The 14,288-nt window shown below is 32.3% G+C and overlaps 1 protein-coding gene across 1 annotated transcript; it reads left to right on the plus strand.

Moving 5' to 3' along the window:
* The first annotated feature begins 1,860 nt into the window (after positions 1 to 1,860).
* On the plus strand, positions 1,861 to 12,408 carry RAD54 (DNA repair/recombination protein). The gene is made up of 21 exons (XM_028056439.2): positions 1,861 to 2,084; positions 2,152 to 2,565; positions 2,656 to 2,742; positions 2,834 to 3,074; positions 3,157 to 3,282; positions 3,364 to 3,420; positions 3,523 to 3,609; positions 3,871 to 3,966; positions 4,174 to 4,224; positions 4,898 to 4,972; positions 5,093 to 5,179; positions 5,825 to 5,916; positions 5,995 to 6,127; positions 9,359 to 9,478; positions 9,573 to 9,686; positions 9,797 to 9,880; positions 10,008 to 10,085; positions 10,180 to 10,238; positions 10,847 to 11,018; positions 11,759 to 11,857; positions 11,978 to 12,408. Exons 1-21 carry the CDS (start codon positions 1,978 to 1,980, stop codon positions 12,257 to 12,259), a joined length of 2,661 nt encoding a protein of 886 aa, XP_027912240.1. The 5' UTR covers positions 1,861 to 1,977; the 3' UTR covers positions 12,260 to 12,408.
* Positions 12,409 to 14,288: the final 1,880 nt, after the last annotated feature.

Genomic DNA, 14,288 nt, shown 5'->3' on the forward strand with positions numbered 1-14,288 from the left:
CAATCTTTTAAATTCTAATAAATCTTTTTTTTATACACTAATAAAAGTTATAATACATCATTTGATCAAAATGATACAAAGAACATAATTGATATTTTAAATGTTTGTCTACTTCAATCTTTTAAATTCTAATAAATATTTTGTTTATACACTAATAAAAGTTATAATACATCATTTGATAAAAAATGATACAAAGAACAAATAATAATCATAATAAAAGTTTAAAATAAATTATAGTTGTTTACATTTTAGATTACAATACTAAAAAAAGTTTCATGAGAACCAACACATTTATTAAATTTACAAACAATAATGAAACCTAGTTGATAATATTTAAAATTATTTTTTAAAAAGTATTAGCGAAAAACAAATATTCAAATTAAAATATATTTTAAATGTTTGTTTACTTTAATCTTTTAAATTCTAATGAATATCTTTTTTATATACTAATAAAAGTTATAATACATGATTTGATCAAAATGATACAAAGAACAAATAATAATCATAATAAAAGTTTAAAATAAATTATAATTATTTACATTTTAGATTATAATACCAAATAAAATTTCATGAGAACCAACACATTTATTAAATTTGCAAACATTAATGAAACCTAGTTGATGAAATTTAAAAATACTTTTAAAAAAATATAAAAGGAAACAAATATTCAAATTAAAATATATTTTAAATGTTTGTTTACTTCAATATTTTAAATTCTAATGAATCTCTTTTTTGTACACTAATAAAAGTTATAATACATTACTTAATCAAAATGATACAAAGAACAAATAATAATCATAATAATAAAATTTTAACATAAATTTTGTATCTTTTGAACTTCAATTATGTTGGATGGTGATAAAAAAATATTAATGACAATTACATTAAATTTTTATATTGTAGTAAATAAAAGTTATTTATATAATTATAGTGAAAAAATTACAGTATGATTGATAATGAGTTAAAAAATAAAAATAATTAAATAAAATATATCGAAATAGTATTATACATAATGAAAATAAACAAGAAATAAAAATATTAAAAAATTAACAAATGTTTAAAAATAATTTGAGAGACTATTAAAAGTTATCGCGAAAACAAATGTATAATTAAGGGTATGATAAGTTGAAAAATATCTTAGAGATCTAAGAAAACTTTTCAAATATCAACATATATATTCAGTAGTTGAGAAATAACAACAAATGTTTTAGTGAAATAAAAAAGTTATTCAAATGAAACAAAAACTAATAATAAGAATAATAAGTAAATGATTTTTTTATATTACCTAGTAAACGAAATGTTTGTGCTATTAAATACTTAAATTGAGAGTATTAAATATTTTCATATGAAGGAAAAATATACATTAAATAAAAATATTAAAAAATAATAGAAATATTCAAATGTGAGACATAAAATTTTTTAATTAACATACATATTTTTGAACATAATTACATAAAGATTATGATAAGATGAAAAATATAATTGAAATGCAAAATTAGTTTCATGACAAACCAAATAATTAAAATAAATAAAATATATATATATATATATATATATATATGTGGTTATTTAATTAATTAGGAATATTTTAATAATTTAAACGGGGACGGGTAATATGGCGGGATATGTACATCACATCCCCATACCCAATTGAAAAAGTCGAGGATTCCCCATACCCATACCAGTCAATGCGGGGTTTCCCCGTCAAAACAGAGACGGATTCGAACAATACGCACGAGGACGGGTTTATTTGTCATATCTATTTGATATCATATTTTTGAATAAATAACTCAAATGACATTTTAATATGATGGTTATATAAGAGGAATAAAGTAGACTTTTGTGTGAAATGAAAAAAAAAGAGTAGTGAGTTAAATTGTATGTATGGTAGCAGCGAGGGTGAAAGAAATGAATTTTGTGATAAAAGAAAAGGTATAAATTTAAATGATTAGGTTTGGCGGGAAGGGGTGATTGGGAATGGAGGAAGATGAAATGGTTTGGTGTTCGTCTGATTCTTGTTCATCTGATTCGGGAGACGAAGATATCGAAGAACGGAAATCGCAGAACGTGGATGCGCTAGTCAGGTAAGCAAGCTATTTCATTAATTATTATTAAATAAAGATTGAATTGTTGAATTGAATTTGATTGCAGGGGCAACCTTGTCGTGAAGAGACAGTCGCTGCTACCGCGGCTTCTTTCAGTATCGCAAGGGGCTGCCGTTTGTAGAAAACCCTTTAAACCTCCATCTTCCAAATCCCATGCTTCCACTTACAATCAAGACCTCACTCGCAGGCTTTCCGCTCGCAAAAGGTTTGTTCCCTGGGGTTCTTCCTCTCCTATTCCTAGACCTGCTTTCTCCGACTTCCAATTCAACGCACCAGTAACTGAGTCCCTTCTTGATGTTCATGTTCCTGTTTCTGAGGAGCCCAAACCATCTCTGCCCCCGGGGATCGATCCTTTAGTACTATGGCACTCTCAAGACTCCCACATTGACCCCTCTAATACTAATTTTACCACCATTACAGTTGACCCTTTGCTTGTTCGTTACCTTCGTCCACATCAGAGGTCACCTTCCTTGCATCCCATTGCTCATACTTTAACTCAATTCAGTATTAAATCGACCATATAAACTTTTCTTTTTCTCTCTTGACGCAGAGAAGGGGTTCAGTTCATGTTTGATTGTGTCTCTGGTCTGTGTACCACACCAAATATACATGGATGCATTTTGGCAGATGATATGGGGTAACTTCTTTATCCGAAATCTTGTCATTTTTATAGTACCCTTTTCTTCCTCCCCACCTTTTTTGATCATAGGGCTCCCTTTGTTGCACAGTCTGGGGAAGACATTGCAGTCCATCACCTTACTATATACTCTACTTTGTCAAGGGTTTGATGGCAAGCCATTGGTTCGAAAATCCATCATAGTGACTCCTACCAGCCTCGTCAGTAATTGGGAAGCTGAAATAAAAAAGTGGGTTGGTGAAAGGGTTCGTCTTGTTGCTCTATGTGAGAGTGCAAGAGAAGATGTCATCTCTGCGATTGACTGTTTTACAAGTCCCGAAAGAAATTTACAGGTTAAATAAAATTTCTAACCATTCTTCTGTGCTTAAATATCTTGACTACATGTGTACTTAGTTAGTATTCCCCAATGTGTAGGTGCTCATTGTTTCATATGAGACATTCCGAATGCATTGTTCAAAGTTTAGCTCTAGTGACTCATGTGACCTTCTCATATGTGATGAGGCTCACAGATTGAAAAATGATCAAACAATAACAAACCGGGTATTGTAATTTGTAGGACTTATTTTCTCTCCCTCCTTTACTGGCATGTTTCTTAGTTTCTCACTAAACTTCCTGTATTAGGCATTGGCAGCTCTTCCCTGCAAACGAAGAATTTTATTGTCAGGAACTCCCTTACAAGTGAGGATCTATGCATGATTATCCATTTCTGTTGTCAATTACAATCCAAAATCCTCTTATGTTTTTATTCTTGTTAATTTTTATGGACATCCGTCATTGCAGAATGATTTAGAAGAATTCTTTGCAATGGTTAACTTCACAAATCCTGGAATATTGGGCAGTATTGCACATTTTCGTCGTTACTATGAGGTGATTCTTTTTATATTCTCGATGTGCATTGTTGCAAAATCTATAGCTTGTCCTATGTCAAAAACTCAGAATATACAATAATTAGGAAAGAGGAATTATCCAGTTTGTTAATATATAGCATGTAAGGAATATTTAAGATAACAAGATAAACCAACTTCAGAATGCTTTCGCCAGATGTGATGCTGGAATAGGACAATGGGTTCTACCCCTTCTCTTATTGTAATTTTTAGTTTTTTGCTATGGTTTACATGAATTTTGAAGGCACCAATTATCTGTGGAAGAGAACCTGCTGCCACTGTTGAAGAGAAGAAGATAGGTGCTGAACGCTCTGCTGAATTAAGTGTCAATGTTAATAGGGTAATGTGCGCAATTCCGATTTTACTCTGTACTTTTTGAGAGCTGTATTATTTACCTACCGCAAATGAAGTTGCAATCCTGCTTGATAACTAAAATAGTCTATTATACAGCAGATAGCTGAATGGTAATGAAGTGCAACTTATTTATTGTGTTCTGATAAGGAAATATTATATTCCTGAAGATTGACTGGACTATATAATTTTGCAGTTCATATTAAGAAGGACTAATGCATTGTTATCAAATCACTTGCCACCTAAGGTATTGTACTTTTCTTTATCTTTCTGCCAAACTTACCGAATTGTTGCTCTGTTCAATCACATTCTTTTGCTTTAAACAATAACTATATGTGTATAGTATTTCACCCCTGTATTTTTAATTGGAGCATTCTTCTAACATTACTTCTCTTAACTTCCATTGAATAATCAGAAAAATATGCATTTTCTTTTTATATGATAAAAGAAGAAATTCATTAAGACAAAGAGAAAAGTGCAAAGGCTTAGGAGGATAAGAGATCCCTTTTAGAAAAGAAAAAAACAGTAGATAGAGACCTAATTAAAATGAATAAATCAAAGCTACCTGATCCTTCATTGTATCTGTAAGAGAAAACCTTCAAAAAGACTATGTGCTTTATACCAAGTAGAAGCTAATCCTTGAATCCTATCCAAAGGAAGCTTCTCATTTAACGAAATCTTCAATAATTTGAAAATAACACAAACTGTAGAAGTTTGTTGATACCCTCAGCCACTGGCCAGATTAAATAAAGTACTTTTACATACCAATAAATCTTTTATTGTTGATGTATTTCAACTTACTTTTTATTTTTTGCATATATTGATTAGGGCCTTTAAAGCACATGAAAAGCAACTGTGTAGGTAATTGGTGGTTAGCTGTACTCTTAATCTTAATCCACAATCTATTTCTTGTGGTGCAGATAGTTGAAGTTGTTTGCTGCAAATTGACTCCACTACAGTCAGACCTATATAAACATTTTATACAATCGAAAAATGTAATGTCGTCCACTTTTGATTGAGCAAATATATATTTTTCACAAGGTGCTTTACACTGTTGGACATGGATAGAAAAAAGATTATCAAAACTGAAAGGATAAGTTTCCATGTCTTCACAGGTGAAGAGGGCAATTACTGAAGAACTGAAGCAATCAAAGATTTTGGCCTACATAACAGCTCTCAAAAAATTGTGCAATCATCCAAAGGTATGATTTGGATCTTTTTCTTCTCTGGAGGAGGGTGTGTTGAACTTGTTTAATTGGCCCGGTTTGAATATTCTTTTGGATAAAACTCGCCTTGTAATGGTAGATCTTGATGCATTGAACTTTTTCTAGGAAATGTCATCTGATAAGTCTGCATCTAGTTCTCAATGAACCAGTAATCGTTAATTTAGTTAGATTTTTGTTTTGTGCACCTAACTAATTTGTACTGTTTGTAGCCCTTTGTAAGGGTTGTTCATACCAAATATGCACATGAATGCAACAAAATAGAAACATATTACAGTGTATGTAATAACCCTTATCGTTGAATACACAAGATGGTTCATTAATGTCTAGCTTTGATTTTGTTCTTTGTTCTTCATTTTTAGCTGGCATAATTTGAGTATCTGTTTGAGATGTTCTTTTATTGTTTTTGGGCTTTTTTGTTGGCACTGTAATTAGAACAGTAACTATTTCTTGGACAATTTTTTCCTTGTACGTGAAAGTAAATTTTGGTGCCATTTGTATGGGCAAGTTGTCTATTTTTGATCTTATATTTTCATCCAATTCCTCCTCATAACCCTAGACCCTCTACTAAAAATTCTGAGGGAAATCCATATTTTCATTCTCACAAAATTAAATTCCTTGTAGCTTATCTATGATACCATAAAAAGTGGGAGCCCAGGAACTTCGGGTTTTGAGGAGTGTATCCGATTCTTCCCGCCTGAAATGTTATCTGGAAGGTAGATATTTTTAGTTTAAAGTTTCAGCTAATCACTTGACATTTTAATTTACTCATCCTGTGTGGGTATACATTGTAGGTCTGGCTCGTGGACTGGAGGGCATGGAGCATGGGTTGAACTATCCGGGAAAATGCATGTCTTGGCAAGATTACTTGCTCATTTACGTCACAGAACTAATGACCGCATTGTCCTTGTCTCAAACTACACTCAGGTATATGGTAACAAATGTGAAGTTATAGGTTCTCTTTTCTAATAACCGTTTTATCTGATATAGGTGACTATTTAGAATAAGATCCATACTTGATGGACGAAAGCATCCTGTATATAATATTTCTTTCAAAAATGAATCTCAAAAGGTTTATGTTTTCATTAATTACTATCAATCATCGTACGTAGATGAACTGAATTTATATTATTGTGTGGTAGTCATATAGCACTCGAGTCCCTTCTCGAGCTATCCCTGAAGATTTTATATAATAAAACAGAAGTATCACACCCTTGAAATTAGAGATAAAGTAAAGACTCTGTTGATTGAAATGTAGAAAATTGATACAAATATATACATCCAAATCATGCTACCCTAATTATTCAAATAAGGAAACAAATCACAGATAGTGAGGCTCCCAAATTAAGGAAATAAGGAAAAAACAAGTCACAAATTCAAACTATACACAATCAATCTCCTAATTGAAGTAATTACAATCACAATCCTACTTAATTACATATATTAGGTAATCTTATCACATACATCCATGCGTCTCCTTGAGCTGGTGAATGAATATGTATTGTTCTTTACTTGCAAGTACGATTGCAAAGTCAATCTGTAGACATCCCTATGATAAACACATCTGCACCTTGATCAAAGGGATCTGCATGGTAATTATTATACTACTCCTAAATTTTCTATGATGAAGTGTCAGTCTATTTATACATGAGTAATTCTGTCATGTTGTACTGTATTGTGTGCAATGTTGATGGCAAATTTTTTATCACAATGTATCCTCAAAGGTTTCTCTTACTCTCTCGAGGTCTAGTACGATCTTCATCCACAACATTTCACAAATTTCATGAGCAACATGAGACTGTTACAGACTTGATTTTACAGTTATAAAAGTATTTTACAATATAAATTGCTTCTCCATGGTATTTGAATCAGTTAAAATTGTGATTATTATTGTACAAATTTCATAAAGCTGCTTTTTGGGTATATTTCCGTAGCTTAAGGATCGAGTGTTATAGGCTACAGCTATTGCTTGTATTCGACACTTCTCATGTTTCTTATGTCTAAAAAACTAGCTGAGAATAGTAAGCCACTGATTTTATCACTTCTAAATTCAAGTTGGTATTAGAGTGGGTACAATCCCACTCTATGCTCACCCGTTGTCAGATCACCACTGTACGTTGTCTCGGACGCTGTTCGCTGCACTGCAGTCGTCCAGCAAAGTCAGGGTTAGGTGCTCCTTGAGGAGCCTGACTCAACCCCTGGTACTAGCTGATCTCTGCCAGCACTGCACCAGGCATGTGTCCTAGACGTTGCCCTTCTATGCTCAGAATCATGCTGGACCACAGTCGTTTGTTTGTCTGTGTTTTTTGGGCACATTTCTGCCCTTGGTTCCCTATTTCAACATCCTTGGATATTGGTCAAGTCTCTCCTCACGGTTTTGGGTTTTCCTTCTCTCCTCAGATATGTTTATCTCCTTGTGTCCTTGGAATGGCTTCTGTTGGTTGTTCCTTCCTTCTCTATTGCTACTATTACCATTGTAAAATTCAACTAGAAGGATTAATTGTCTTGGTACACCTATATGGAGTTCGGGTTCCTTTGTCTAGGATACCATGACCATTTGGAGAAGGAATGCAGTGCTATGCCCACTGTAAATAAATCTCAGTGACAAAAGCTAGACTTCCAATTATGTGTTGTTTTATGGCAATCAGTTGAATAGGATGTCTTAGAGATACATAGGCCGTTGAAGACGTGCTCTTCTTTTTAGAAGAAGGCCCATGGTATTTTTTCTATTGACATTTCAACGTCTCTTTGATGCGACTCAAAGAGTAGCTTCTTTTGAAAGACTGATCATGATATAATCTCGGCCTTCAGTAAACGGACTAAAAATATTTTGTGATCGACTCACGGTATGATATCAATAAAAATCTTGATAAGTTAAACAAGGTCCTTGGTCTGAGAAGTCTACACTCATGTTGATCATGTACATTATCAAATTCTAGTCAATGGACAACTTAGTCACTAGACTTCTTTGAGTGTCTATATTGGTAAAAGATTAAAGTTCAATTGAAGTTATTGAAAATTAAGCAAATGGTATCTCCTCATGCACATACTACAAAAGAATGGGTCATATGCAGGAAAGTTTCTACTCCTTGCATGGTTTTCCAAACAAGCAACCCACGGTCTAAATCTGAAAAAGGAGATTCCAAGTTTGATAAGAGGTATCCAGAATATTTGAGGCTTAAATTTGAATAATTCGACAATCAAGTTCAATTTTCATTGGTACCAAATGTTTCTACACCTTGTATTTCTCAATCTGTGGAAGGTGAAGGTCCGTTAGATATATACTTGACTCAGTGTCTCTGATAACATTTTTAGTAATAAATATTATTTATTTATTCTCCAAAATTCTTCACTTTGTTATTGTAAGGATCAAAGATGCATCTCAAGGAATTGGTCAAGTTCTATTATCTCTTTCTTTAAATCTCAATTCTTTATTTTTAGTAATACATGTGTGATTGACGAAAGACATAAATCACGGTGTCTTTATTGAAAACAAGCTCACTTATACATGTTGCATGGCCGTTTGGGTCACCCAAGTTTAGTCAAGTTGAAGATAATGGCTCCTAGTCCTAAACAACTTCTAGTATTAGAATGTAAATCATGCTAAATAGGAAAACATGATAGGTCATCATTTCCTAAACTAACTGAAAAAATATGAACTTAGTTTTCTCTACCATTTATTAAGGTATTTGAGGACCAAGCTATGTCACATCTTTATGGTTTAGATATTTTGTAACCTTTATTAATGAATTCTCTCATTTTAATTGCGTTTATTTAATGAAAGACAAATCTGAAATTTTGTCCACATTATTCATGTCCCTCTTTAACGAGATTAAAAACTAATTTGGGAATAATTAAAATCTTCCAGCGTGATAATGCCTAAGAATTCTATTTGTTAAACTTTTATCTTTTTGATAGTCACAGGGTACTCTACACAAGTCTACATGTTCCTACACACCACAACAAAATGATATCTCAAATAAACATCTTATTGAAACTTGCACATTCCCTAATCTTGAATACAAATGTTCTTTTACATCACTAGGGAGAAGCATCCCTCACCGAATTTTTTATTAAATATAATGTCTTCTTCCTTTCTTGAAAATCAAATTCCTCATTCCATTGTTTTTTTATGCTAAACTATCTTCCATGTTATAGACTCTCGATCTTTTTGGTCAATTGTGTCGCGAACGAAGGTACCCTCATTTGAGGCTTGATGGCTCCACGTCAATTAGTAAAAGGCAGAAGTTGGTCAACTGCTTTAATGATCTATCAAAGGTAAACTGCTTACCATTTTATGTTTTTCCGCACTTGGAACTCATTATGCTTTAATTATGATTGTCCTTACATAAAAATAATTGACATGTTGCAGGACGAATTTGTTTTTCTCTTAAGCAGCAAGGCTGGTGGTTGTGGACTCAATTTGATCGGTGGAAATCGACTTGTCTTGTTCGATCCTGATTGGAACCCAGCAAATGATAAACAAGTAATAAATACCCTTGGTTTAGTTGTGACAATCGTTATATGCATGTTCTCTCTCTCTCTCACTCTCTTGTTCATATTATTTTGTTTGTGTTCTTCCTTGCCAATAAACAGGCTGCAGCAAGAGTATGGAGGGATGGACAGAAGAAAAGAGTTTATATTTATAGATTTTTGAGTGCTGGAACTATAGAAGAAAAGGTATATATTGTTGTGATAATTGAGTAAAGACAATGCACGTTACATTTTTTATTCATTTAGCTTCAGTCACTTCATTGAGTCATTTTTGTTTACATTTTCATTTACGGTTCTGCTAATTAATGTGTAGGTTTACCAGCGTCAGATGTCAAAAGAAGGGCTGCAAAAGGTCATTCAGCAGGAGCAAACTGATAGTTTTGTGTCACAGGTTTAAACTGCTGCTTCTTGCATATGTTCTAGTTGATGTTGCTTATTCCATTTCTTAAAATCTTATTCATTTCTGTCGTGCTGTTTATTTTCAGGGTAACTTTCTTTCAACAGAGGATCTTCGTGATTTGTTTACTTTTCATGAAAACATTAAGTAATGAACTCCTCTCTTTGATCTATATTTACTGATACATATGGGCAAAAGATTAATATGCATTTGGTATCTGGAATTTAATGGAAAAGGCGAAAGAGAAAACTAGATAATTGATAAATCTCAGTTTTGTGGGGAAATTATCAAGATTCTCCATGTGTTGAAAGTAGCCAAAGATCAAATGATTCATTCTAATTGCAATAGGATTCTCAAAATCTCAAGATTTTTTAAATCCTTGAAACTGGTGAACTAAAGATAGATGCAAGAAAGGAACAACAACGACTAGTTTCTGCACAGCCACTGAAACATTTGAATATGAACATATTGCACTATTTCTTTGCGATTATCAATTTGACTCTGTTATTCTTCTGTTTCCCTTTCCCATGCGAATTAATAAATAAATCTTGTTGGTCATAATTCATCTTGAAAACACACAAAATAATCATAAAATAAGTTTGTCATTGTGCAATTGAATCATGGTTGATATTGATGGTGTTAGTAATAGGGTCAAAAAATTGACACGCCTCATCTTATGTATTGTCTATCATAGCATGGATCTGTGATCTTTACTTAATTATCAGTCTAATGTCTACTTTATTATGTTTCCTTAGGTCAGAGATTCATGAAAAGATGCAATGCAGTCGATGTGAAACACATGGTGGTCCTCAAAGCACTGATGCCCAATCAACAGCAGATAATGAATCTGGAGAAGAAACCTCCGATATAGGTGGATTTGCAGAAATTGCTGGCTGCTTACAGAATTTAAAAAGATCAGAAATGCAGGTTGCTTTGTGTACATTTGGATATAAAGTTTATGTACGCTATAGTTTAAAATGTTGCGTGCTCCTCTTTTGGGTAGGATGGACACCACAAGATTTAAGTCCGGGGTGAAAACCACTAGGAAAGGTGTCCTTGAAATGTTAGTAAAATTCAATGAAGAGCTACCAAGAGAGAGAAATAATCTGAAGGTTTTCTTTCGGAAATAACATGAAAGTAAAGAAATACAATTTCAAATGTTTTTCAAAATTAAACAATAAAAAAACATGAAATGTATATTCAAAAGTTTATGATTGGTTCAGTAACTCATCTGTTCTGTGCCGAACCTCAACTATTCATGTGTCTACCTGCACTTGTTATGACGTAAATAGTGGCAATTCTTCATAGCGTCAATTACAAATTTTGAACTGAGATTGCCTTTATTACCATTCACACAATTTGATTGGAATCAATTATTCTTAGTGTGATGCATTCCTTGATTCTGAGTTGAACTAGTTAATGCTCCTTTGCCACTAACTCTTGTATATTAAATGCTTCTTCGGCTTTCGTTTGCTCTTGCTCTTGTAATTGGGTTCGACCAATATAAAGGCTGAAAGGGTCACGAGTATTAGGCGTTCTCCTGCATGACCTGCTTCATCTTCCACTAAAAAGCTATTTAACTGCGTCTGCCTTACCTCCTGATTCAAAGGAATTCAAAAAACGTAAGTTTTGAGTATTCACATTTCTTCTTTCTTTTTTTTTTTCAGGTAGGGAGCCCATTGGAAGAAGATTTAGGAAGTTGGGGCCATCATTTTTTACCAAATTCTGTACCAGATGCCATCCTTCAGGCTTCGGCCGGTGATGAGGTGTGTCCTATTTTTGTTCCCTTTTCATGCCCTAGAAAACATGTAAATACCTAAATAGGAATCACAACGCAACTCTTGAGAGTAACAAAATAGGTTGCATTCACTGCTCTATATTTTCAGGTGACTTTTGTCTTCACAAACCAAGTTAACGGACTACTGGTACCCATCGAGTCTATGAGTCCCAAGCTACAGAAAAAGGAACCAAATAAGGAATTACTCAAATCATTGCCCACTCCTTTTTCTTTGCAGAACAGATTACCGCTGCAGTCTGCTTCTGGTGTTGCTGGTATGTCAAATTCTGTGGGGATTAGCAAAAACATCTCAAATTACTCTCTTGTTAGTAAATTATTACCACACAAAAGATCACATCCTGCTAATATCAGGCATCATAATTTTGAGTAATATATTTCCTATTTTTCACCCGTCTCTGTTCATAGAAGCTTACAGACAAAACAAAAAAAACAAACAAACCAGCGAACATTTGTTTTAGTTCAATAATTTGTTGTCAAAACTAATTTCATGTATAAAGAAAGTGAGAAGAGTTCATTTTATTTTGTACATTTTTAATACTAACTTTTTTCTTCTTTTTATTAATTCTTATAATTCATCACCGATTAACCATTGTATCTTTAAAAAAAATTCAAATCTACTTATTAAATACCGTTTTTACAAAATCCTAACTTTACAAAGGGAAGAATAGACTTGGCCTCTGTTGCGGAAAATAGTTACGCAAGCATCTTATGTAAATGTTTTCTTTTTGTAAAGTATATAGAATTTCTTATTATTATAAAATCTAATGTAATCTTATACTCTAAGTTAGATTTCTCAACTTATGGATCGAATTGACAAACAACTGTAAAAACTTTGATTAGATTTGATTATTTTTAGCGTGAAACTGAATGAATTAGCGTAATTAAAAAAAAGAAAGCTAATAATTATTGATGTTAATAATCATTTTCTTTATTCATACTTACTTTTTTCGTCTAGACTAATCTCTTATTAATTAGAATTGTTTCTCAGAAAATGTGACCGGATATAAAAAAAGTAGGGGTGCTTCTTCCTGCACCTCCATAGTTTCTCCCTGTACCTGCATAGGAAAAGTAAAAAATCATTTTGCCCTTATCTTATTCCCATCATCTTCTTCCTCCTCCATCCATGCGCATCCCCTCTCCTCTTCAACTTCTCTCTTTTGCTCAAGGGCATGCGACTGTGATATATGACAAAAGAGACGAACCAAAATCTAGGAGACAATAGAAATGGCACTTAAAAAGACACCAATTGAAGACACATTAGAAAGTCTGCAGCCATTACATTTATCCATCGGAGCTACGATTACATCCTTACTGCAGAATTCAGGAGAAAAACAATGTTGTAGTTATGATTAGTGTCATAAGCAATTAAGCTTGAATTTACACTTGCAAGTTAGAGTTACATAAATACGTACATGGAAGAAGGGATGCGTTGCTATAACAAACACATTCATTCATTTCGGATACTACGATTCTTTAATTTGTATTACAACGGAATGCTTTTATTTTATTTTTGTATTTTGTATTATACAATTTAAAAAATAAAATATTATATTCTGAATTGTATAATTTTGAATGTAAAATAAAAAATACAATTTAAATTATACCATTTTTTGCATTTTGAATAGTATTATCTAAATTATCTTTAGATTGTGTATTTTGGAATTTAAAATAAAATAAAAATTAAATTTTTTAAATTATGGAGATGCCCGAAGAAACTATGGAGTGCAGGAAAAGGCTCCCGAAAGGTAGTTTTTTTATACTATTGTTTTATACACTTCCATTTGATAAATTATTTCGGTTAGATGACTTTAGTTAATGAGATTATGTCTCAATATCCACATAACTCAAATACTTTACACATTAATGAGAGAACTAATAGTAAAGATTATAGTTAAAAGTAACTAACATAAACAAAGATATTAATTAAATTTCTTAATTTTAAGTCTTGACTTTCAAAAGAGAAAAATAAAAAAGATACAAAATATGTTGAATTCGATTACAAGAGAAGTGAACACGTAAATTGAAATTGGCTCAAAAGAATTATGTAACATTTCTGAGAATATGTCAAACATTTCCTAAATGTTCGAATCAATTTACAGGAGAAGTGAACAAATATGTTAATTGGTGTAAGGCACTGTTTAATTTATCATGTTGTCCACATTTGATTTCGTGCAACACAATAACACAATTCTCGTAAAAGTTCTGAAAAATTGAAAAACAAGCTCCTGAATACTCTATGTCGTGACATTGAAAAAGTCCATCCATATATTTCAATTTGTGAAAATTGAAAGATCTTACTAGCCAATGTATAAAAAAAATGAGATACTAGCTTAAGAATATTTAATGTATTCTAAATATTTAGTATTCAATTACCAACATTTCCATTAAAATATATCTAT

This window comes from Vigna unguiculata, chromosome 2 (assembly GCF_037176805.1).
Source record: "Vigna unguiculata cultivar grain cowpea cultivar isolate G323 ecotype 2 chromosome 2, ASM3717680v1, whole genome shotgun sequence".
Classification (NCBI taxonomy): domain Eukaryota; kingdom Viridiplantae; phylum Streptophyta; class Magnoliopsida; order Fabales; family Fabaceae; genus Vigna; species Vigna unguiculata.

What these genes read in the sequence shown, in the direction of transcription:
- RAD54 (XM_028056439.2), top strand. Translation starts at nt 1,978, where the DNA reads ATGGAGGAAGATGAAATGGTTTGGTGTTCGTCTGATTCTTGTTCATCT. An exon ending in TTGTCTCAAACTACACTCAG is followed by an intron (nt 6,128 to 9,358) that starts GTATATGGTAAC and finishes TCCATGTTATAG; the next exon opens with ACTCTCGATCTTTTTGGTCA. An exon ending in GCTTTAATGATCTATCAAAG is followed by an intron (nt 9,479 to 9,572) that starts GTAAACTGCTTA and finishes GACATGTTGCAG; the next exon opens with GACGAATTTGTTTTTCTCTT.